Here is a 25,128-nt window from a genome sequence, read left to right on the forward strand (position 1 = left end):
ATGACCTAGATGAGGGACTGGACTGCACCCTCAGCAAGTTTGCAGATGACACTACGCTAAGGGGAGAGGCAGATACGTTGGAGGGTAGAAGTAGGACCCAGAAGGACCTGGATAAATTAGAAGATTGGGCCAAAAGAAATCTGACGTGGTTCAACAAGGAGAAGTATAGAGTCCTGCGACTGGGACGGAAGAATCCCAAGCATTGTTATAGGCTGGGGACTGACTGGCTAAACAGCAGTACAGCGGAAAGGGACTTAGGCATTATGGTAGATGAAAGGCTGGATATGAGTAAGCAGTGTGCCCTTGTAGCCAAGCAGGCTAACAGCATATTAGGGTACATTAAGAGGAGTATTGCAAGCAGATCTTGAGAAGTGGTTGCTCCCCTCTATTCAGCACTGGTGAGGCTGCATCTGGAATATTGTGTCCAGTTTTGGGCCCCCCAGTATAAAAAGGATGTGGATGTGCTGGAGCAGGTTCAGCGGAGGGCAACAAAAATGATTAAAGGGCTGGTGCACATGACCTATGTGGAGAGGCTGAGGAATTTGGGCTTATTCAGTTTACAGAAGACTGAGGGGTGATTTAATAGCAGCCTTCAGCTTCAGGAAGGGGAGCTCTAAAGAGGGTGGTGAGAAACTGTTCTCAGTGGTGTCAGATGGCAGAATAAGGAGCAATGGTCTGAAGTTACAGTAGGAGAGGAGTAGGTTGTATATTAGGAAAAACTACTTCACCAGGAGGGTGGTGAAGCACTGGAATGCGTTGTCTAGAGAGGTGGTGGAATCTCCATCCCTAGAGGTTTTTAAGTCCTGGCTTGACATAGTTGTGGCTGGGATGACTTAGTTGGGGTTGATCCTGCTTCAGGCAGGGGGCTGGACTCAATGACCTTGTGAGATCCCTTCCAGCTCTGTGATTCTATGATCATGGGAAATTTGTTGCTCCGTTGTACAGCTATTTTGTGCACTGGCTTGCAGTTGCATTGTGTGTCCATTCTGTGTTGCATTGTGTCTAGAAATCGTTTGATGTTGTATTGCATTGCGTGCTGTAGGTTCAGTTCCTGTTGCATTGGGGACATTACATTTGAAGTTGGCTGCTTAAGGCTGCGGTTCAGTGTACTATTTTGCAAGTTCACTTTCCATTGCATTGCACGTGCAGCTTTTGCTTGACGATGCATTCAGCTCCATTTGCAAGAGGCACGCATTTCGTTTGTGGGTACAAGGTGACCACAACTGTTCTCAGCTTGCTGTACAATGTCCATGTGCAGCAGCTTTTTTGTTTTTTTCCTTGTTGCAACACACAAGCGCAGGGCCTGGCGGTGCGGGGGGAGGAGGTCAGATGAGGCCAATCTCTACTGGACAGGAGCCACTGTAACTCCGAGCCGGCTAATGGCTCGACCCTGAACAACTTGAAACCTTACCCTCTCTGACTAATACCCAATGGTTTCATGGCCCCTGGAAACCCGGTGCACCCTGGGAGTTGAAGTCCTCCTATCCTATCCTCTGCCTGCACTTTGCAGCTGGGCAAACTACACTCCCCAGATTCCCTGGAACGGCGGCTCCTTCACCCCCTCCCCCCAAGGCCCTCTGGGAGCTGCAGTCTCCCCTCCTACTCCCCGCTAGCGGCAGGCGGTCAGAGGGAACTACAACTCCCAGCAGCCTCCTGGTCGCCCCTTCCCCCGCCCTCTGCTGGACTGAGTGGTGTTTTTGTTGTTGGTGAAAGGTTAGTGGAACAGCTGATTGCTCTGCAGGGTAAGAGACCTTCTTTCTCTAATGGGGCGCCCCTGCTTTTCTCCTCCCCTCCCTCTGCTGGTGCTGCTGCCTGGGGCAAGGGGCGGGAGAGGGGGGAAGAGAGGGGCTGGGGGGGGCAATTCCCTTTGCAGCTGCACCGGGGCAACCTCGTGCCGGGGTTGGGGGGGGGCGATCCATGCACTACCCCCCACTGCGAGGGCTTGGCTCAGGGTACACTGGGGTGCAGCAGCTTCTCCCCCCCCCCCCCCGATCTCAGGCGGGCCTGTGCTTCCAGGCCTAGGAGAAGTTGGCACCCTGCTGCAGGGTAGGCAGTGGGGCTGTCCTTGCCCTCTGGGAGGGGGCAACCCAAGAGATGGGGAACCCCCCTATCACCAACTCACAGCCACCCCCTTCCAGATCTGGCTTTTCCTCTGCTTCACCCCCATCTCCGCTAGCTGCTGGGGCAGGCCTGGGCATTGCCTGCCTGTGCCGTGTTCCTGGTTGGCCCTGAGCCCCATCAGGATGCCCCAGGCTGGGGCAGTCGAGAGATTGGCCCCCTGTGGCGTTAAAGAGCAGAGTCTCTCTCCCCTGCCTGTGTTTACACCTGGGGCTGGAGCATTGGGGCGCTCTCCACCCCACATCCTTCCCCACCACGCCTGTGGCTTTGGGTTTCCAAACACGAGTTTCCTTTGTTGTTTTGGATTTGAGCCATTTGATTTTTAAAGCCTTTTATTCTTGACAAAGGGGCGGAGGCATTGGGGGGGTGCAGGGTGGAACAGTTTCCCAGAAACCTGCTGGGGACCTAGGTCTTCTCATCTCTTGCCAAGCTGGGAGGTGGATTTTCCTTGTCCCTCCCTGTAGCCTGATGGGAGCTGGCCTTGCACAAGGCTGTTGAGCCCTGCTCGTATTGTGCAAGCACCAAGGAATCCTGCCCAAGCCTTGGCAGCCAGGTGAGCGGAGAGGCCGGATGGGAGCTGCTGTGATTCTTTAGCACATGGGCTGCTCCCTGGCTGGCACTGCATCACTGGGACAGCAGACTCCAGGGAGGGGAAAGAAAGTGGCTTCCGGCACTTGGCTGGATGGTGGCCAGGAAGTTCCAAGCCAGCCATGTGCTGTCTGGGCTTGTAGGGCTGCTCATGAGGCATCTTGCCTGGCCACGAGTGTTTTTTAGCTGTAACTGTGCAGGATTCCCATGACAGAGAGAGGCCCCGAGTGAGATCATGACCCCCTGGTGCTGCGTCACCACAGACAGTCTCTGCCCCAAAGTGCTCACAGTATCCATTGCCAACAAGGGGAAGGGGAAATGAAGGCACCAGGTGGATAACTGACTTGCGCAAGGTCACACAGCACAGCTAGTAGTGGCCAGGTTTCCTTAATTCCACACTCTAGCCACAGGATCACCGTGCCAGCCCCAAGATGCTCAGAGATTCACTTTTTGTCAGAGGACATTATTACTAGCAGGGCCTTTCAGAGGAGCAAAGGAAGTCAATATCATTACTCCCATTTTACAGATGGCAAAACTGAGGCCCAACACAGTGGTATGACTAAGACAAAGTCACCCAGCAAAGCATGTGAGCTGGTCCTAGAAACAAAGTCTGCTAAGTACTAGTCCTGTATCCACTAGGCCACACATCCTCCCAGCATATCCTCCCAGATGTTGCTGCACTGAAGGTTATAATTGGCGCAGCGCAATTTGGCACATCTCATTCAGGTGTACTGAGTCACTCACAATATATGGTCACTGCTCACAGGCACCAGTGTGTGGACACCCAAATGACAAAAGCCCTGAAGGCAGGGAAGGCACAGGGCGCCTCCATCACAAGGGATCATTTAGCAAGGCTTTTGGCTCATCCAGAGAGGAAATTGGGGTCCATGGGTCACCCCCATTTGCTCTTCCTTTGCAGTGAAGATGTTTGCAGGTCCATCAATGCTGTGTACAAGTCCATTACTAAGTTAGAGGGACAGGTGAACACATTGGAGAGCAGGGATAGGATCCAGGGTGACCTAGACAAATGGGAGGATTGGGCCAGAAGAAATCTGATGAGGTTCAACAAGGACAAGTGCAGAGTCCGCACTTGGGACAGAAGAATCCCTAGCATTGTTATAGGCTGGGGACCGACTGCCTACATAGCAGTGCAGCAGAGAAGGACCCATGGATTACAGTGGATGAGAGGCTGGATATGAGTCAACAGTGTGTCCTTGTAGCCAAGAAAGCTAGTGGTGTATTGGGGTGCATTAGGAGGAGCATTGCCAGCAGATCTAGAGAAGTTATTATTCCCCTCTACTCAGCACTGGTGAGGCCACATCTGGAGTATTGTGCCCCCTGGTACAGAAAGGATTGGAGAGAGTAGAGCGGAGGGCAATCAAAATGCTAAGGGGGCTGTTTTCAGTAGTGACAGATGGCAGAGCAAGGAGCAATGGTCTCAAGTTGCAGTGGAGGAGGTCTAGGTTGGTCATTAGGAAAAACTGTTTTGCCAGGAGGGCGGTGAAGCACTGGAATGCATTACCGAGAGAGGTGGTAGAATCTCCATCCCTAGAGGTTTTTCAGTCCCGGCTGGACATGGTCCTGGCTGGGATGATTTAATTGGGGTTGGTCCTGCTTTAGGCAGGGGGCTGGACTCAATGACCTCCAGAAGTGTCTTCCAGCCCTAGGATTCTATGATTCTCTGGGCTGTTACCACGTTGGTAACTTGTAGTGTAGATGTGACCTCACCCTGGCCTTGGCGTTTACCAGGTCATTTGCTATTCTAGCTGCTGCATCAGTTGTACTTGCTGTGTAGACAGGAGCAGCTTGTCTCTCTCATCTTGCTTAGCTTGCAGCCCTGATGTGGTAGCCTGTTCCTGTTGTCTTTTGTAAGCTAAGCGGCACTGGCCAGTTCAGCGCAGGCAGGGGTAAACCCTCCATGGTGTTGATGGAAATGATGGTAGTGATAAAATAGAGGCTGCTGTTCTTACTTCTGTATTATGATAGAACCTAGGGGCACTCAGAACAAATGATTTGGAAGCCCCATAGAGTATTGCCACCAACTCTTGATGGTGGCCACTCCCACGCTTTTTCCTAGAATACTTAATTACCTTTAGGAAAAACAAATAAATACGCACAAATGCAGGTTCGAATCATTGTAATTTATTTATAGTGAGCCAGTAAATCTGTTGTGAAAAGTGATACTAGCAATCATGTAAGTATCGCTTTTCACAGCTGACTTACTCAGCTCTGGCATGTCCCAGGACAGCTGAGACCCCGGACAAGTGAAGCAACAGGGGCCGGCCGGAGGGAAAGGAGAAAGCTGTCTGGGAAGGCAGTGTGGGGCTGGAGCCTGAAGCCCCATAGCTATGGGACAGAACCCAAAGCCAGGCCAGAGGCTGCCTTTCATGTGCCCAAAGCTTGAGCACCACTGCGCCTGGGAAGATGGGGAACTCACCAGCTGCCTGCTCCTCCAATGCTTTGCCCCATGTGTCCCCAAAGCAGAGCAGGCCGCCACTGGAGACCCCAGCAACTAATGCTGCACATCCAGGAGCACCAGGAAGTGGGAGGGGCCACTGCATCCCCCCGCCCAGCCCAGGATGCAGGAAAAGCCCCCCTCCTTCCCCCGTGACTGCATGCGACCGCAGCAGCTGCATTTGAGAAATGCTGCGGAGGCCCAGTTATAGACGAAGAGCCAGTTGTGCTAGGAGCTGTACAGACAGGACATAAAGACAAACTCTGTCCCGAGGTCATCTGAGCTGTCCTTGACCAGTGTCCCAGCCGGGTGCTGGAGGCTTCACCTTCCAGGTGAGATGTAAAATCAAGGACCTGGCTTTTTCGCTAAGCATCCCTTGGCCGCGTTCACACCAGCCAGAGCTTTCAACATGCCTCTGTGCATGACCCCTCACCCTCTCACCCCCGCACTGCCTCTCTTCCCCCCACCACAGTCTCCAGCTGGGTGCCAGACTGGGGTTATATCTACACTAGGTTGACTACAGATACACAGTTCTAGCTACAGCAGTTGCATGGCTAGAATTGACGTATCTACGCTCAACTAACTTCTCCATCTCTACTGGGGAAGGTGATGGGGAGAGTTTCTCCCATTGACCTCCTTTACTCCTCACCTCTCGCAAGGAGCATGGGGGTCAACGGTGACCTCTGAGAGGTCGATTTCACACAGCCACGCTCAAGTTGCAAAATCGAGCCCCGAAAATAGGCCCTGAGCGGGTTGGTCTTCCAGGGTATTGTAGACATAGCCTGCTAGATGTTCAAAAATCACGAGTCAGGCACAAGAAGAGTCACAAGGTAGGCTTTAAAATCACAAGAGTCTGCAAAAACAATAGCCTTGGCTGTTCTTTCAGGAAGGCTGAAACTGTCACAGCTCCGCTTGATTTCAGGAGCTGGGGCGTGAAGGAGAATAATCAGCATCATGGGACTCATCACAAAATCATGGAAAGTTGGTAACACCGGAGCTTCCACTTCCTGTCCTCCGCTGCATGAGGGTGTGGCCATTCTGGGATTTGCCCCGGGGCAGCAATCAGCATCATCCTGGTATACACAGATTGCAAAGCACTTGGGGACTATATTCTGGAGAGGCAGGGTGTGGCCCAGATACCCCTGGGAGGCCACCTGGGACAGGGGTCTTGTTTGTCTGCCACCTTCCCGCGGTGTTTCTTAAAGCCAGTGCAGGTTCTCTTGGGCTGCAGCACCTGTGCCAAGGGCAGTGGATGTGTCTGGTTCCCTAGGGCCTCATTTTCTGGGCTCTTGGGACAAGAACACTGGACTGGGACTTGGACTCCAGGGTTCTGTTCCTGGCCACTTGGGTGACCTTGGGCAAGTCCCTTCCCTGCTCTGGGCCTCAGTTTCCCCATCTGGCAAATGAAGAGGATGATGCAGACTTCCTCTCTGGTGCAGCACCCTCGGGACCTCAGTGGTCCCGAATGAGGGATTTTTCAAGATCGGGGAGGTTAATGCACCTCAGTCCCTGGCTGTCCCTGCTGGCCCTTGGGCCATGGTTTGCTGCAGCAGCCGACTTCCCAACCCCAGCACCATGCAGCTGCCAGGAGACACTGGATGCTGGCGCTCCAGCTCTGCACAGCTGCCGGGGGATGCCAGCACTCCAGCCCCACTGCCCCCTGAGGGGCTGCCAAGAGGCTATCTCAGCTTGTCCTCCTGCCCGGCTCTCTGCTCCAGGAGCATCCCTAGTTTGGATGTGGCTGGGCCGGAGAGACTGGTTTTAGGAGGTGCAGCCTGTGCAGGCCCCTAATAAAAACTCAGTATTTCATGATGGCAACAGATTGTACCTACCCCAGGGCCCAGTCCCCAACTGAGCTCAGTCTCCCAAAAGTTAATCCAGGTCGTGTGTGTCCCTCTCTGGCCCCTAGGCGGGGTAATTTTGAAAGCACTATTAAAGGAAGAGTTAGGTTGTCTTCATTGAGGCTGCTAAACACTCATGTAGCCAAGACCTTGCAAAGTGCAGGCCAAACACTTCAATCCAAACACACTGGTCTAGATAAAAACAATCAAACAAGTTTATTAATTAGAGAATAGATATTAAGTGATTACAAGTGATGAGGTATAAAAATCAGAACTGGTTACAACGAAATAAAAGTTAAAATGCCACTAATGCCTAACTGAACAAGCTACAGGTTGAACCTCCCTAGTCCGGCAACCTTGGGACCCAACTTGTATTGAACAAGAGAATTTGCTGGAGCATTGGGTTCAGTATTTTGTAACAGCATAGTCAACACTTCCACTGCTTACTGGGCTCTTAAAAGATATTTAGGGGCAAATTGGAGCTAAATAACAACACAGAACACTGAGAATCAGGACTGGTGGCTGGAAACAAATTTATGGGACCACAGGAAACTTGACCACACCCTAGATAAGTGGTTGTCCGGCTAACTAAAATCACGCCAGATTATGGATGTTGCCGGATGACAGAGTGCTGGAGTAGAGAGGTTCAACCTGTAAGTGATTTCAAAGAACAAGTCTCTTTCATTATGGGGGCGTCTACACTAGGAGGCTACTTCAAAGTAGCCGGCATGACGTCAAAATAGTACGTGTTGCGTCTATATGCACCGTGCGCTATTTCGACGTTGAAATCGACGTTAGGCGGTGAGACATTGAAATCGCTATTCCTATCCGAAGATGGGAATAGCGCCCTACTTCGATGTTGAACATCAAAGAAGGGCATGTGTAGACGATCCGTGTCTTGCTACATTGAAATAGCGGGGTCCTCCATGGTGGCCATCAGCTGAGGGGTTGAGAGACACTCTGTCCAGCCCCTGCGGGGCTCTGTGGTCGCCACATGCAGCAGCCCTTAGCCCAGGGCTTCTGGCGGCGGCTGCTGCTGCTGCTGCTGCTGCAACTGGAGGTCCATACTGCGTACACAGGGTCTGCAACTGTTGTCAGCTCTGTGGATCTCGTGCTGTGCAGGCCTAGTGTGTCTGGGAGGGCCCTTTAAGGGAGCGGCTTGGGGCTTTGCTGGCCCCTTATCTCGACGGGCAGCGCTTGTGTGTGTGAACACTCTGCATTTGCTTCCAGGACGGCTCCTTTCGATGTTCTGCATCGCTACTTCGACGTTGAACGTTGATGGCATCAGCCCTGGAGGACGTGTAGACGATACGTGTTGAAGTAGCCTATTTCGACATTCTGACGTCGAAATAGGCTACTTCGACGTAGTGTGCTAGTGTAGACATAGCCTACGTGTTCTTGCAACCTCACAGACTGAATTCTTTTCTGCCCAGGCCTCTTGCTTTGTCCTTCAGGGGTTGTCAGCACCAAGACAAAGAGTGGAGGGAGAGGTCTTTAGAGCCATCTCTCCCTTTCTTAGAGTTCTCTTTTTCTGTGAGAATCATTTTCGTCTGAGGTTTGGGAGACAGCCTGGGATGGGATCCTCCAGCTCTTTCTTTGCTAAAATGTAGATTTCTCACTCACACTCGTTTTCCTGTCAAAGAATGGATGCTTAACAAAGTGATGGTCCATTTGATTTTGTTGACACCTGATTTTGAGGCATGAATTTGCCTTTTATTTCCATTGAACTGATTTGTGGCTGCCTTTCTCAACTTGGAAATGTATGTCGTCAGTGTCATGGGATAGAATTGTATAACTTTACAGACAATGCTGCCCCATGTTTCTTACCAGGGCAATAATGATCAGCAAATTATGAGTTTTCAAATGATCCCTCATAAGACATACGTTGTAGGAAATGTTTTATAGTCTTGCAGAAAGGGTGAACTTTGGGGTACAGACTGTCACACCATCCTTCTTCCTTCTTTGTCTTCCTCACCGATGAACAGGATGGAGGAGATATCGTCCAGCAAGTTGCCAGCACAGCCCCATCCTACCATGGCCTTCCTCAATGTGGCTCGCACCTACGTGCCCAACACCAAGGTCGAGTGCCATTACACCCTGCCCCCCAGCATGAAACCATCTGCCCGCGACTGGATTGGGATATTCAAGGTATGGGGAAGAGAGGGGCAGTGGGAGACAGCGTTCCCTCTCATTTTTATTCCACTCGTGTGGAATAATTTTTTATGTGCACCAAGGCATTTGTGGCTGTGCACTGCTCCTAGAAACACACGCTGCCAGCTCTGGGCACTGTGGCTGCCCTGTAATCAGCTGGGCAGCCACCCAATGTACGGCTTACAGGGAGCCCTGGTAGAAGACGGATGCATTCACTAGGGTCTCCCCTGTAGCAGTGCCCCTGATCAGGCAGTGAATGAGGCGGGGGGGCGGGGGCAATGGACATCAGCTGGGCTGGAGAGATGGATGGAGGCTTCCCCTCCTATTGCTTTCTCCCATTGTACTGGTCCCGCAGCAGTCGTGGTAGGAGGGGCCCGGCTCTGCAGCCCATCTTAAAATTCTCCCAAAGCTTTGCTCATGCATGTGAGAGCAAAACGAGGCAGTGCGGCCTACCAGCTAGAGCACTGGACGACAACTGAGACTGCAGTTCTGGTGGCTGGCTTTGGCCCAGTCGCTCCCCCTCTGTGTACCTCAGTTTCCCCATCCAGTGAAACAGGGCAGACGGGGGAATGAGGCTGTCTTCTTGTGCAGCCAGGCAGTATTAACGGCACAGGGCAGGTTGTATTGCAGGCCTGGGCTCAGCAACCAGGCTACTCAGCACACCTGGGCTCACAGGTGCAGCCTCTGGGTCTCGAGCCGAGCTGGTGCACCCATCCTGTGCCACACAGACGTCCAACGCTGGCCTGCGGCTAGAGCTGCATCCAGGCTGCAAAACGACAGGTCCTGGCTCTGACCTGCTCCCTCCAGCAGAGTCCTAAGACTGGGTCCATGGCTTAAGCCAGGGTTGGCCAACCCATGGCTCTTGAGCCATTACATGTGGCTTCTCCTCAGAGCCGTGCGCTGGCAGCGCCGTCTGCGGCTCTGCACGCGCCCCACTGCTTGGTGGGAAAAGAACATTGTGGCGATGGCAGCTCCGGTGAGTCACTGGCCTTGAGTTAGAGCCGAGTGGGATGGTGCCTGGCTCTGGGGGAGGGGCGGATTGGGTTATGGGGGGGGGGCTGGGGGTGCCTGGCTCTGGGGGAGGAGGCGGATTGGGTTATGGGGGGGCTGGGGGTGCCCGGCTCTGGAGGAAGGGAGGCGGATTGGGTTATGGGGGGGCTGGGAGTGCCTGGCTCTGGAGGAAGGGAGGCAGATTGGGTTATGGGGAGACTGGGAGTGCCTGGCTCTGGGGACGGAGGCAGATTGGGTTATGGGGGGGCTGGGGGTGCCTGGATCTGGGGGAGAAGGCGGATTGGGTTATGGGGAGGCTGGGGGTGCCTGGCTCTGGGGGAGGAGGCGGATTGGGTTATGGGGGGCTGGGGGTACCCGGCTCTGGGGGAGGAGGCGGATTGGGTTATGGGGGGGCTGGGGGTGCCTGGCTCTGGGGGAGGAGGCGGATTGGGTTATGGGGGGCTGGGGGTGCCCAGCTCTGGGGACGGAGGTGAATTAGGTTATGGGGAGGCTGGGGGTGCCTGGCTCTGGGGGAGGAGGCGGATTGGGTTGTAGTGTGGGGTGCCAGATTGGAGAGGAGGAGAGGAGACTGGTTCAGAGCAGGCAGCTGGGGATGCCTGACTCTGGGACAGGGGAGGGCATTGAGCCAGGCATTATATATTTATTTGTACCTATCTGCTGAACTACCTCCATCTGTAGCTAGATAAAAACAGATACATAGTGCCTGGCTCTTAGGCCCGAACTAGTTGGCCACCCCTGGCTTAAGCAGACAGCGTAGCCGCCGATTGCAGTGCTGGGTGCTTCCAGCCATTCGGGGATCTTTCCCCCCAGCCCCGGGGAGGACAGTGACACCAGCCCCCTTGCAAAGTGCTGGAGAGATGCTCAGCTAAAGCCAGGTTACTCAAACCCCCTCTTCCTGCGTCTGTCCAGGTGGAGGCCTCGTCTGTGCGGGATTACTACACCTTTGTGTGGTGCGTGGTACCCGACAGTGCTTCAGAGGGGGCCCCCGTCCATTCCAGCGTCCAGTTCCAAGGTTGGTGGGGGAGCGCACTGGGGACATCAGTCGTGTGCCTGGAGGTTATGGGAGGTTGGGATCAGATAGGGTGTGTTACCCAGGGAGCGTCCGGAGCAAGGAGCCAGCCCTGCAGCTTCCCACGGACCTGTCCCTTGTCGGTCAGAAGAGGTGGCAGCCCTGGAGAGGGGGCAGGGTTTGGGTTACAGGGGGTTTGCTGCAGCTTGTCGGGCCAGGGACGCAGCTGGGCTCCCTGCTGAGCATGGTCAGGAGAGCGGCCTCATTTAAATCACTATTGCCTTGCATTTGCTGGATCTAGACTGGTAGCTCTGCCCTCCGCACCCGAGCAGGCGCATGGGCCCATCTGCCGTGGCATCCGGCCTCCAGACCTGGCCATTACCTCATGCCACAGCAGCCAAGAAGTCAAACACCCCCTGCAGCCTTCCTGCGTGGGCACATGGTGCCATTAGCTGGCGGAAGCAGCAGCGGATGGGGATGGGGATGGGGATGGGGATGGGTTGGAAGGGACTGCACACACAGCTTGGCCTGAGAGCTCGCAGCCTGGGACAGGGGCTGCCTATGGGACACCAGGGTAAGGACAGGGTCAGCAACTCAGGAGCGGGTAAAGCAGAGAGAGTCTGAGGAAGAGGGCATAGGAGGCAGGTTGAGGGGGGAGGAGCGAGGCCGGGTTGGAAGGGGGTAGGAGGTTCCAGAGCAGCCCCTGATGAAATGCATCCAGGCTGAGCAGGCTGAAGGCCGGGGGCGGGGGTGGTACACTGACGCCCGTGGTCTGCTGACGTGGCTCTTACCAGCTGTCCTGCCGTGGCACCAGCCACACCGGTGCCGGCTCTCAGAGGCGCGGGGCAGGTGCTGGTGGTACAAGACCCAGGGACCAGCCCCAGATGATGGGGCCTCTGAGCCCCACCCAGAGACCTGGAGCCCCCAGGCAAGGCCCTGGCAGTGTGGCACACGGACGTCTGATGCCAGGCCATGTCCCTCCTGCTGCAGCCAGTTACCTGCCCAAGCCGGGAGCCCAGCAGTACCAGTTCCGCTATGTGGATCGCCGCGGGGAGGTGCGTGGCCAGAGCAGCCCCTTCCAATTCAGCGAGCCCCGGCCCATGGACGAGCTCGTCACGCTGGAGGAGGATGATGAGGGGAACAGGGACATGCTGCTGGTGGTGCCCAAGGCCACCTTGCTGCAGGTAAAGGGGGGCAGTACTGCCTAGTGGGTGGAGCGCCAGGCTGCATGTCCAGTGTCTTGAGTTCCACTCCCAGTTTTGTCACTGGCCTCAGGCTCACCATGTCCCAGCTTTGTACCTCGGTTTCCAAATGGGGCAAGTTAGGTTGCGAGCTCTGCCTACGCTGCGCAGGATGGAGAGCAATGGGAGAGATCAGGTCTTACTGGTGCACCCGGCTGTGACCTGGTCCACTCAAACCCCTTCCTTTCTTCCAGGCTTTTATCCCTGCAGGGCAGGATATACCAAGAGCTGGGAAAGGGGGCGGAGCCCAGGTTGGCCCCTCCCTCCAGCAGCTCCGCCCTCTAGAACAAACTCCTACAAGCCCCCATCACCAGTATCCCCAGGGTCTGACCCCTTGCTGGGCCCACCTGAGTTAACCCCGTGCCTGCCAGTGGTGGGGCAGGGGCACCCTGGGGTGGGTGGTGTGCCTGCCCCCCCGGGTCCATACTAAAAGCCCTGGTGCCTCAGACCCAGCTGGAGGAGAGCCAGCAGGAGCGCAGCAGGCTGCTGCGAGAGAAGCTGCGGCTGGAGGAGGAAGTGAAGGAGCTGCAGGCCCGGATTGAGCAGCTGGAGGAGGCGCTGGGCACCATGCGGGATGAGCACACCAAGCTCGCCGAGCAGTACAAGGTGCGTGATGTGCCCCCTGAGGACACCAGGCCCTGCTGGGTGACAGTCAATGGGCTGGGTCCCCAACCCTCACTTCCCAGGTTGATAAGGGTCCAGCACCATCCCCAGCCACCAGGCTGCTGCTCTTCACACCGGGCGTAAACTGAGGCACGTGGGTGGGTGAATGAGGCCTCCCAGCTCTTGTGCTCAAGCAACTGGGTTGTGCTGCCTCTCTGGAGATGCCCACTGAGGAGGGGATCCCATAGTCTTCCTTGCATGCCCTCCGCCCTGGTACCCACCGGCTTAGCCCCAGATTCAAAGGTCTGATCTGTGGGGCCCCAGGCTTCCCTGTCCCTTGCAAGAGTGCCAGTGTTCCCTGTAAGCTCAGCACCTGGGTGGCCGCCCAGGAGAGATTCAAATGCTGATTAAGAAAGCGCCCACAGTCGGCAGCGTGTATTTCTCCTGGTGGTGCACGTCTGCCATTGCCGCGGTGCACATAATAAAATTTATTCCACACATGGATGGAAATTAAAATTAGCGGGAACACTGCAGAGTGCCCAGATCCCATGCACGAGATAGGGTTTAGGATTTCCCATGTCACTGATCCTCGCTCAACCTCTTCCCGGTGGCGCATGTCCCAGGATCTCTCAAGTTCCCATGCAGCCGTGATGGAGGAGCGGGACGCACTGAGCCGGCAGCAGGCTGGACAGCTGGCTCGGATCCAGGAGCTGGAGGAGGATGTCCAGGCCCTGAGTGAGAAGGCGCTGCAGAAGGAAGTGGAGCTAGACAGGTGAGCAGCAGAGCACCAGTCAGGGCTGTGGCTGTGGGGGTCAGCAGGCTGGGAGGGGAGTTAGGCTCAGTGCTGTGGTTGGACTGGCAGGTGGGAGAGAGGCAGAGGCAGATGGGGAACAGGGCTGCAGCTTGGTCCAGTGGGAAGGACAGTCGCCTCATTTCCTGCCCCACTGGCACATCGCAACAGAGCTGGGCCTGTGGCCTTCACCAGTCCAGTCGCTAAGCAGGGATGGACTTAGTCAGAGTGGCGATGAGCAACTCCCAGGATCCTGCAGGAGGGGAGAGGCTGGTTGTTCGGGGTGCTCTCCCCCAAGGGATAATGATTAGTGCCCTAGAGCAGTGTGTCTCAACCTTTCTAATAAAGCTCCCCTTTGCAAACAAAAAAAATAAGTGCCCCCCGACTTCTCTTGAGTACTGCTGTGGGCACATCCACCAACGCTTGGGAACCATGGTCCTAAGGTAATCTGAGGTCTTGACACAAGGAGGGAGGGGTAGTTCAGTGGTTTGAACATTGCCCTGCTAAACCCAGGGTTATGAGCTCAATCCTTGAGGAGGCCATTTAGGGAGTGGGGCAAATAGATGTCAGGGATGATGCTTGGTCTTGCTAAGAGGGTAGGGGGACTGGACTGGACTGGATGACCTTTCAAGGCCCCTTCCAGTTCTAGGAGGTGTGTATCTCCAGTTATGATATTAATAAGTGTCATTTAACCTGTCCAGATTACCATGCCCTTTGCAGGAGTCAGATTTGGTTTGCTCACCCCCAAGATACACCTCACATAAAAGCAACTTACAAAGACAGTCCAAAAGAGCTCAGAAAACTTGCCAACTTTCTGTCATCTTATTATCAAACCAATGAGTTGGAACAGAAATATTGTATTCACGTGTCAGCATAAGGCATATGAAGAAGAAGGAAGACATCACTGAATGAACTTTTTGATTGTACTGACTTTACTAGTGGTTTTTAAGTAGCCTGTTGTAAAACTAGGGAAATATGTAGATGAGTTTATGTACCCCCTGGAAGACCTCAGTGTACCCCCAAGGGGACATGTAGCCCTGGTTGAGAAATAGAGCCCTAGGGGGCGCTGCGCTGTGCTCCAGGGAGCAGGGTGGGAACTCAGTAGGGGGCGCTGTCTCCTTCTTTCCCCCAGCACCAGGGCCTGAGATGTGCTGAAGGGGGCAGCCTCCGAGATGCAATACTAAGGCAGGGTCTGGCCCCGGCTGTACCAGCTGGAAAGGGGACCTGTTAGCGGGGTTGCAGGACATGGATTCACCTGGGGCTCCCATGAGGCTCCTCAGTAAGTCCCGGCCACCTGACATTCTGGCCCAGCAGCCTTGTAGAAAAGCCGGCAGCTGGAGCCGAGCTTGAGCTCATCTTGCCAGTGTGTCCATCCCTCCCAGGATGAAGGACACAGTGAAGAACTTGGTGCGGGAGCAGGAACAGATCAACCACCAGCTCAAGGAGGAGAACGCGGAGAAGGAGCATTACCAGGTGAGCGCTGGGACACCCCAGCTGGGGGGAATCGGGGCTGGGGGCCACTTGCTGGGGTGAGTCCCTCCCCTCCCCCCAGACACACACAGGAGCAGAGGTCCCTCCCCACACATAGGCAGAGCAGCCGGGTTCCTCCCATCCCCAGGGGGCGGCCAGGCGTCTCTGGGCCGGCAGGTGAGGATCGTGTCCCCTCGCCCCCACCCCAGGTCAAGCTGCAGGCCTCGGAGCAGGAGAGCCGGAGCCTGGCCTGCGACCTGCTGCTGGCCAAGACCAGGCACAGCGAGAAGGTGTCGCAGGCCCTGGTGCTGCAGGAGGACATCAACAAGCTGCAGCAGAAGCTGGCGGCTGCACAGCAGAGGACGGTGAGTGCCTGGGGTGGGGGACGCCGGCTCCGAACCACCCCCACTCGCTGCCATGGTACAGCCCCCCACGCCACCCTCCCCCTGCTTGGGTGTGTGCATCCGCCCTCTCTTCTCCCAGGAACGAGGGGGTTAGGGTAGCACCGCTGCTAGTGCAGGCAGTTGGGAGCCAGGACTCCTGGGTTCGTTCCTGTGTGTGTTCTAGGGGTGAGGACAGGGAGATGGGGCCCTGGGTTCTTCCCTTGCTGACTCCTGACATGCAGCCACTTCTGGGGCACAGAGAGTTAACAATGTAGTATTTCACCCAGAAGGCTTCAGCCCAATCCCCACTCACGTGAAAAGCACAGCAGGGTCTTTGCCCCCTCCCGGAGCAGGATTTCAAAGATCTCTGCCAGGAGGGACAGCCCCTGGCTCCTCCGAAGGACTTCATCAGCCCTGATGGGATTTGAACCCAGGGCTTAGGGGAAGGCCAGCTCTTTCCAGCCTGGCTACAGCTCAGAGACCCCCAGAGCTACGCTGCACCTCACAAAGCTCACCAAGCTATTTCCCTTGATAACATCCTGCAGCAGGGAGTTCCACATGGGAACGACAGAGAATTTTAACAGTCCTTTAAATTCCCTTGGCCGCTCCCTTGTCACTGTGTTTGGGGTGGGATGCTGGGGCAGAGCTCAGTTGGCATCTTCCATCCTATTTATTATTTCGGATTCCTTCCCCTCCACCCCCATTGACTCCCCACCCCCAGGCGCAGCTGGAAGCTCTGTATGAGCAGCTCCACTCCACCCAGGACCTCCTTGCTGCCAGCCAGCAGAAAGTGGTACTGCTGGGGGAGGAGCTGGCTAGTGCCTCCTCCATCCGGGACAGGACCATCTCGGATCTGCACAAGAGTCGGCTGGAGTCGGCCGAGACCAACATCAAGCTGGCGGACATGACCCTGAAATGGAAGGAGGGGAAAGGCCAGTGGTGGAAGGAGAAGACTAACCTGCTGCAGAGCATAGAGGTGCCAAACATCCCCTCATCCCCCGACCACGGGGCCTCCCACTTAAATGGCTGCAACTGCTGCTGGAGTGCAGCCACCTCTGGGGTGGGGCACTGCCACTGCTCAACAGTTCAGGATGGGAAATGAAGGCACGTTCCCTAGCTGGGCTTATCTCAGTGGCCAGGGGCTGAGATGAGGATATTCAGGCCTTGGGAAAAGTCCCCCTGTCGTGATCCACAGTGTGCAGGACTTGGTTCATGGCTCAGCACAGCGCCCCCTATTGCCACACTGGGGTGGGCTCAGCGCCCCCTACTGCTGCCCAGGGTTGGGCTCAGCGCCCCCTATTGCCGCCCTGGGGTGGGCACAGTGCACCCTACTGCCACCCTGGGGTGGGCACAGCACCCCCTACTGCTTCCCAGGGTTGGGCACAGCGCCCCCTACTGCCACCTTGGGGTGGGCACAGCGCCCCCTACCGAGCTCCATGAAGCACAGCAGGAGGGTGGAACACGGCGCACAAAGCCTCATCCAACCTGCTCCCTGCAGCTCAGCAACCCCTAACCATCTTCCTCAGAGAAGAGCGCCCCCTGCTGAGCCCCCCGGCCTGTCCCCTCGCAGCACACCGCGCCCGCCCTGCCTGGGAGGTGGGAGCGCCCCCTACTGAGCCTCTCGGGCCCCCTGCAGCACGCGCCCCCCTAGCGCTGCACTGGGTATTGCTCGTCCTTCCATCAAGCAGGGCTAGGGAGAGATGCTGGGCCCCACCTGGGCGCCGGCCCCCCCTGAGCGCCCCTCCCACTGGCTGTCGGCAGGCGGAGAAGGACAAGATCCTGAAGCTGAGCGCCGAGGTGCTGAAGCTGGAGAAGAACCTGCAGGAGGAGCGAGCCCAGAAGCAGGCGCTGAAAGCGGAGCTGTCCCATGAGAGGGACTCCAGCCTGGTGAGGCCGGTGCGGGGAAGGGCAGAGCTCTGACGGGGTCCTGCCCTGTAGCGGGAGGGCTCAGAACTGCACTGGGGAGGAGGGTCCCCGGCCTTAGGAGGCGGGATCTGAGCTGCGCTAGGGAGGCCCTACACCAAACCCACACACTAGCGCTAAGGGGGCGCCGTGCCCCAGAGGAGGGGGGATTAGGGTGCTCCTGGGTTCTGGGAGATCAGGGGCTTGGGGCGTGGCAGTTCCACCCCAAGGTGGCTGTTGCCCCGTGGCCCAGCCTGGGGCATTTCTCACGGCCCTGTGCCCCCCGCCTGCCCGCCCCAGGTGCAGCTGTCGGAGAGCAAGCGGGAGCTCAAGGAGCTGCGTGCGGCCCTGAAGGTGGCGCAGAAGGAGAAAGAGCAGCTCCAGGAGGAGAAACAGGTCAGTCCCAGCTGGGGGCAGCGGTCAGAAGGGGCAGCCTGAGCCATGGGCCCTGCCCCCCGCAGGGCCTTCCCGGCATGGGGGGCTGGACGGTGCCCTGGGGCTAGGCAGGGGCCCTGCAGCCGGGGCAGCAAGTGTCGGCTGGTGCTTGTGCAGCCGTCGGGGCTGCCCCTGACGGTGGCGGGCTGCCCCTCCCCAGGAGCTGCTGGAGTACGCGCGCAAGCTGGAGGAGCGGCTGGAGAAGGTGGCCGACGAGAAGTGGAGCGAGGTGGCGGCAGCCGAGGAGGAGGAGGCGGCGGCGGCCGCGGCCCTGAGTGCGTAACGCCTTGTCGCTCCGCCCCCCTTGCCCCCACCTAGTCCCTTACCCCGCCCCCAGCCTCCTCCCGAGTGTCACCACCCCTCCCCCATGTCATCCCTGTCCCCCCAACATCCTCCCACCCCATCCCACTATCACCACCCCACCCCCATCCTCCTGCCCTCATTGCCCCCTCCCCCCATCATCCCTGTTCCCCCATCCCCCACCCCTGCCCCATTCCCCCAGGATACCCCCACCCCATTCCACTGTCACTACCCTGTCACCCCACGCCCCACTTCCTCTCAGATCCTCAGCCCCCCCGCCCATTACCCCCACCTCCCATCCCATCCCCCCCAAGCAACCCAGTGGGGCTAGTAACACTCAGCTCCTTGACCTGCTCTGCCATGTCCCTCCCACCAGTTCATCCCCATCACCACTCACTGCCTTCTGCACTCTCCCTCCCGCCCAGACATCACCCTCACTACCACCCCCACTCCCCCATGCCCGCACTCCCCCTCACCCCCGCTTTGCTGGCTCTGCCCCCCTTTTCCCTGCCCGGCTGGCCAGGCAGCACTGGCTGCCCATGTGACTCTGTGGCCTCCCCTCCCGCCAGGCTCCCTGGACTCCCCACTCTCGGATTCAGAGGACGAGTCCCCCGAGGACATGAGGATTCACACCCAGCTCAGCCCCTACAGCCTGTGTGACAACCGGGCCGCCACCAAGACCCCGCCGTGCCTGCGGGAGCCCATGCACAAGGTGGTGATCAGCCAGCCCGCCCCCATCACCTCGCAGATCAAGCAGCCCGCGGAGGACAACAGCTCTGACTCGGTGAGTCCTCGGAGCGGGAGAGGAGCCCTGAGTGCCGTGTGGATGGGGACACTGAGGCCCAGGGCCTTGCTCTTGGTCATGGCAGAACTAGAACCCTGGCTGCCACACTCCCTCCTGGAGCCGGGGCTGGAAGCCAGGAGGCCTGGCTTTCAGCCCCGTCTGGGACCATCCGGTGCCGTTTCCTTCTTGCCAACAGTGGCTGCCGAGACCCAGGAGCAATGCAGCACCCCCTCCCACCGGCCCCAGCCCAGTCATCTCCTGCGGGCAGTAGTCAAGCCACCAAGGGAGAGGAATGGAGGAGGGGGCATAGGGGGCAGCTGCCCTGGGGCCTGGCAGTTCAGAAGGGCCTGGGGTTCCCAGCCACCACTGCAGCAGCGGCCAGAGTCCCAGGCCTTTTAAACCCCAGCACTCCCTGCAGCAAGGGGGAGCAGGCAGCTGACCCAGTGCCCCCTCCTTGAACGTGCATGGTTCCCGGCTTCCCCTGCAGCGGAGGGTTGGCAGGGCAGGCTCAGCCCGGCGTTCGGCCCTTCTGCGTCTGTCTGACTCCCTAGGGAAGATCGTGGCTGTGCTGGTGAGTTCAGATACAGCTGTAAGCATAGGGGGGCGGTTGGCACTGCCCCATCACCCTTCCAACGATTGAGCCCAGAGTCCCAGAGCACAGCTGGGGGCCAAGCAGCAGTGGGGACAGGATTCGTTACCCTGGTGCCACTGAAGGTAAAGGAGAATCCCCATCCATCCTCAGCAGTATGGGACCTATGACCCAGCCAACAGGATAGCTACGCACACGCCAGCTCACTGCTGGGGAGCCCAGTGGTTTATGGGGGGACAGTCGCTTTGCCTGTGTGTGAAGGGCTCCCCAGTGCTGGGTAGGAGGGCTGGACCGGCCCCCGGCGCTCTCACCCCTGCTCTCGCTGCAGGAGGCAGAGGATGAGAAGGCCGTGCTGATGGCAGCTGTGCGGAGTGGAGGGGAAGAGGCCAGTCTGCTGCTGCCGGAGCTGGGTAGCGTCTTCTATGAGATGGCCAGGTGAGCGGGAGGTGGGCCGGGCTGGGGCCTGGCCTGTTGGCAGAGCAGGGGCTAGTCCCTCGCCCAGCTCCTTAGGGGGAGAATGGAGAGGAGCAGGGCATGGGGGATGGGAGGAGGATGACGGAACAGAATGGGGGGTGGGGTGAGCAGAGGGGGTGTGGGAGGAGGGTGAAGGTGTGGGGGCAGTGAGATGAATGAAGGGGAGCAGAGTGGGGGATGGGAGGAGGATGGAGTGAGTGGGGGATGGGAGGAGATGGTGGGGAGCAGGGGGGTGGGAGCAGAATGGGGTGAGTCGGGGATGGGAGGAGCTGGTGGGGAGGAGGATGGAGGGGAGCAGGGGGGGTGAGGTGAGTGGGGGGATGGGAGGGGCTGGGGTGAGCGGGGGGGATGGGAGGGGGCTGGGTGGGCAGGACAGGGGATGGGGGGTTGGGAAGCAGGGGATGGAGGCAGCTTTCCAAGCCTCCTCTTAGTTAGTACAAATATATCAATTTCCCTGTGGGCGCGGGGAGCCGGTGACTTTTACAGCCAGTGGCCATAAAAGTGGCAGGCGCAGAGCCGGGAGATGTACGGCCGTGTCAGGGCATTTCTGAATCAATTTTCAGCATCATTAGATTCCTTTCTCCTGCAGACAGCGGCGGGTGGGCGGGCGGGAGGGGGGGCTATTTGCAAGTGAAATAGCTCGACTCACCCAGCTGAAGAAAGGGGGGCTCTGCCCCAGCCCCCAGCACAGGGGCCATGGGATGGGGCTGAGAGGAGCAGGACGGTCAGGGGGCACCCAGCACAGGGGGGGGTAGAGGCGACAGGCGAGGGCGGTGTAGGGGTGGGGTGGATGGGATGGGGGTAGGGGAGGTGCAGGAGAGATGGAGTGGGGCGGGGATCAAGGTGTGGACAGAGGATGGGGTGAGGTGCCGGTGTTGGGGGTCGGCTGGGTGGGTGCAGCAGGCATGGTGGAGGGTAGCAGGGTGGGGTGCCAGGGAAGTACAAGGGAGTGGGGGGAGGGTGTTGCGGGGGTGGGCTGGCATGAGGAGGTGGGCAGGGATCATGTTCGGTGTAGGGGTGTGGGGTGCATGAAAGGTGCCATGTGCAGCTGGGGCGGGATGGGGGTGCCCTAGGAATAAGGAATCCTGGGCTTATGGGGCCACCATTCCCTTTGAGAAGGGGGGGAGGGGCTGATGCCGTGTGGGGACCTGGGGTGCTCAGTCGGAGGGGGAAGAAGTCAGAGCTGGAGGGAGGCGGGGGATGGTTAAGCGCCAGCGATGGAGAGAGCAGAGGAGCTGGCAGCGGAGGGGAAGGACTGAAGTAGCAGGGTGGGGGTACCCCACAAGAGCTCTGCCCCCCAGCACAGGCCCCAGAGGGGGGCAGCTGTGCCCCAGCCACACTCGGGGAGAGGGAGGTGGTGAGCTCCAGAGGTGCCGACCCCCCGTCTCTGCCGCCCTCCTGCAGTGGCATCACAGGCCGCCAGCCCTCGGACCCGGGCCCCTGCGGGATGGGCGCCTCCCCGTTGGACCTGCCCGCGTCCCCCGGCCTGTGGAAGGAGTGCCCCATCTGCAAGGAGCGCTTCCCCCCGGAGTGCGACAAGGAGGCGCTGGAGGAGCACGTGGACAGCCACTTCTTCTTTAGCGCCCACGACCCCTTCACCTTCGAGTGACCCCCCACCCCATCCTCGGTCCGGCCCCCCACCAGCCCAGCTCCCCCAGGAGCCACGCAAGAGTTGCCCTGGGCTCCCCCGAACCCTGGGGGGGGATTTACCCTCCTCCTGCCCTCCATGGCATCGGTGGCTGTTCCCGGGCAGGTCTCAGGGCCTGAGGTCTCCCCCCACCACTGCCTTAGAGTAAAACAGGGTGAGTTGCTCCTACCCGCCCCCCCCAAACACCCATGAGGTTCAGCCGCTGCCGAGCACCCACCAGTTGGTGTGCTGGAGAGGGGTCAGGCCATGTTCCCCATCTCCCATCTGCCTCCTGGTGGGGCTGCTTAGAGCGGGTGGGGGGACTCGCTGCGGGGTTGGAGCTGGGGATACTGCCCCCCTCACTCGCCCTGGGGCCTTGTGCTCATGACGCAGGGTTGAGAACTGCTGGGGACGGAGGTGGTGGCCAGCCCAAGGGGTCTCCTCTCACTGACCACCCCCAGCCAAGGGCAGGCAGATTCCCTCAGTCCCCCCTGGCTCTCGGTGGGGGCAGGAGGCCAGTGTGAGGAGAGCAGGGCTGGGGGCAGTGTGGGGTAAGGCTGCCCCATAGTTAAAGCTAAAAGGGGCCTGGATATTCCCCCTCATGGACTCTCCCGCCCCAAAGCCAGCTGCCCTGTGCTGCCCCCGAAGCTCCACACCCCTGGGCCTCTGACTTGACTACAGGTGTCCATATCTGGGCTAGGGAATTTCACTGCTGTCATGAGCTCCCCCTTCCTCCCCCAACCATGGGACTCAGTTTTCCTGGTTGTGAGGCAAGGAGACCCAGCCCCCAGTCCACAGGCATCGGGCAAAGCCTGCTGCCACTCAGCCTCGCAGGGCACCGGGGCCACACCAAGGCCGGCTGATAATGCCCTGCTAATGACCACTGATTTGTTAGAATCTCAGCTGCATAAATAATTGGCATAACGGGCCTCCTGTCTGCTCCTGCCCAAGTCACCGCCGTGCCCCCAGGCAGGGTTAGCCTGAGGACCCACGATGAGGTGGGGCTGGGCCAGACGCAGGCAGCCCCACAGGTAAGGGGGAGCCAAGGGAGCTGAGCTCTGGGTATGTGGAGATACATGAGCCGGAGCAGGGGGGGGGGGGGTACTCATCAGCCCCTTTTCTCTGCTGAGCTGCATCCAGCCCCAGCAGCCTCTTAGCCTAGAATTGAGCTGCTCCCAGGCCTGCTCCCAGTCTCAGCTTCCCTGTGGGGAGCTCTGGGGAGCCCAGCCCTGCCCGGCTACCTGGGCTTAACCAGCATCTGCCAAGGTGTGGCTCTGTGTCGACACCTGCCCCTCCCTGCAGCCTCAGGGACTGTGGCAAGGCAGTGGTGAGAGCAGAGCGTGATGGAGCAAACGGCCAAGGACCCACCTGGCCAACCCAAGAGTGGACAGGGTCGCTGGGACGCTGCGGGGGCGGCGGGGCACCAGCCCTGACATGACAATGGGGTACAGACACCTCACGTGACCCCTGAGGTTAGTGGTGGGGGGACACTAGTGACTGGACCCCGGTGGGGTCACTTACGAGCCCTGGCGGGCTGCATTCTGGGCAGAGCCCAGACACTACCCCTGGAATGGTTTTATTTTTCACTTTGGTATTTTTTTTAACAGACCTGTCCATTATTCTGGTTCCAATTCTCATTCTTTAGGGCACCCCTTGCCCAGTCTCTGCGCCCCATAGCGGCTCGCTGTAGCATGCCGAGTAATTAGTGTTGATTTGCGGTTGGTTTGCTTAATTTCGGGGGGGAGGGTGGCTCAATCCCCCCCGCTCCTTTGTGCATACCCCCCCTTCAATTTATTCTCATGCATTTGCTTTTTGTATTCACGGTTGCAATTCCTTTTGGTTTTAATTTCTTTTAAATATTATACTGTCGGGAGTCTCCGTTTGCCTCTTTCCTCTTCTTGAGGGGCGGGGGAGGGAGAAAGAAGCCAGGCGTCCAGCGAGCCCCCCTCGAATTCTGACAGCTGGGTGGGAGTAGAGAGAAATTCTGTTCATGATTGTGCCTTTTGACTGCAGGAGAGGAGGCTGCTGTTTTGATCACTGGTTTATAGACGCTCTTTCTTCTCTAACTAACCGTGGTTGGTGATCCTGATGTGTACAGCTGTTCCCTGCTTCTCTCCAGTCCCGCTTCACCTGACTCCTGTCTCTGGTTTTTAAAATGTTCTCCCCCCCCCACCCCAAAAAAGACAGCTACAGTCCCCCAGCGTCAGAGCAATAAAAAGCCAGTGCACCCACAGCCACACCCGCACACAAGTGCGCAGCCCATGTATAGTGTGTATATATATTTATATTACATGTCTTGGCTATTCTAATAAAATCTGTTCTCTTCAAAGCTGTGCCTGATTTATGGTTTATAGGGCACCGTAAAACCTTGCACCACTCCACCAAGCCCAGGGAGATCCCTGCCCTCTGAGGTTCTCCAGGCTGATTTTTACTTAGGGGAGTAAAAGCCACCAGGGAAAGGGAAAGGCCAATGCCTGGGCAGATGGGGGCAGAGATCGAGGCTGGATAGGCAGACAACGTACCTGGAATTGGAAACGGTCCTCTCGCTGTGATGGTGGGTGCTGCTGGGTTCTGTGGTGGAGCCAGACAAGGGCAGGATCAAAGCACAACAAAACAAAGACCTGTCCTTTGGCTGGCTCAGGGTTGGCTTCTGGAGATCTCCTTTCATATCCCCCTGGTCCCAATGGTCTGCAGGCAAAACAGTCCTGAAGCCGATTGCCAGTCCACACTGCTGCAGCATAAGAAGGCAGCTCTGCTGGCCACAGGAAGGAGATCAATGCTCAGATGGTGCCACTGGGTTTGGACTGGGGATCCCTGTAAGCTGAGCACTCGGGCACCCACCCAGGAGAGAGTCAAATGCTGCCCGGCTGATTAGCAACGTGCCAGCAGCAGGTGTTTCTACTGGGAGGTGCACCTCCGCACATGCCTCGGTGCACATAAAATTATTCTGCACAGGGATAAAATTAGGGGGAACTTTAGTTTAGGCTCCATGTCCATCTGCTACAGACTGGTATGGACTGAATTCTAGTGTGACTCCAGGTATTTCTCATTGGCATCAGTTCCAACCAGCAATGCCAGGCTCCACTCTTGGAGACTGGCTGGGACCAGATGCCCGAAGGGAAGGGGCAGGGATTGATCCTCAGGGACAGTTCTGGAGACCAGGAGTCAGGACTGCCAGCCCCATAGTCAAGCCAGCACCCACGTGGATTGATTATGAAGGTACATTGAGGCCCCAGACGATATCAGCTCCTGGTGTGCTAGCGAAACAGAGCAAGGGACTGTCCCTTCCCCAATGAGCTTGCAATGTAAATGGATGTGTGGGTGGAGGGGAAACTGAGGCACTGATTGAGGCAGTGA

General features: G+C 57.8%; 1 protein-coding gene across 4 annotated transcripts; it reads left to right on the forward strand.

Moving 5' to 3' along the window:
• The first annotated feature begins 1,668 nt into the window (after nucleotides 1–1,668).
• On the forward strand, nucleotides 1,669–24,100 carry CALCOCO1 (calcium binding and coiled-coil domain 1). 4 transcript variants are annotated; one of them, XM_074980003.1, is made up of 15 exons: nucleotides 1,669–1,742; nucleotides 8,988–9,150; nucleotides 11,074–11,176; nucleotides 12,164–12,357; nucleotides 12,862–13,020; nucleotides 13,641–13,789; nucleotides 15,190–15,280; nucleotides 15,487–15,642; nucleotides 16,382–16,636; nucleotides 17,422–17,547; nucleotides 17,863–17,958; nucleotides 18,158–18,272; nucleotides 18,867–19,081; nucleotides 19,999–20,105; nucleotides 21,549–24,100. In XM_074980003.1, the coding sequence occupies exons 2-15, from the start codon at nucleotides 8,989–8,991 to the stop codon at nucleotides 21,751–21,753; spliced, it is 2,133 nt and encodes a 710-aa protein (XP_074836104.1). In that variant the 5' UTR covers nucleotides 1,669–1,742; nucleotide 8,988; the 3' UTR covers nucleotides 21,754–24,100. The 4 variants fall into 4 exon arrangements, with proteins under 4 accessions (XP_074836104.1, XP_074836105.1, XP_074836102.1 ...); XM_074980001.1 differs by lacking the exon at nucleotides 1,669–1,742 and adding an exon at nucleotides 6,056–6,237; XM_074980004.1 differs by lacking the exons at nucleotides 1,669–1,742; nucleotides 15,487–15,642 and adding an exon at nucleotides 6,055–6,237.
• Nucleotides 24,101–25,128: the final 1,028 nt, after the last annotated feature.

Source organism: Carettochelys insculpta, chromosome 29, assembly GCF_033958435.1.
Source record: "Carettochelys insculpta isolate YL-2023 chromosome 29, ASM3395843v1, whole genome shotgun sequence".
Lineage (NCBI taxonomy): Eukaryota > Metazoa > Chordata > Testudines > Carettochelyidae > Carettochelys > Carettochelys insculpta.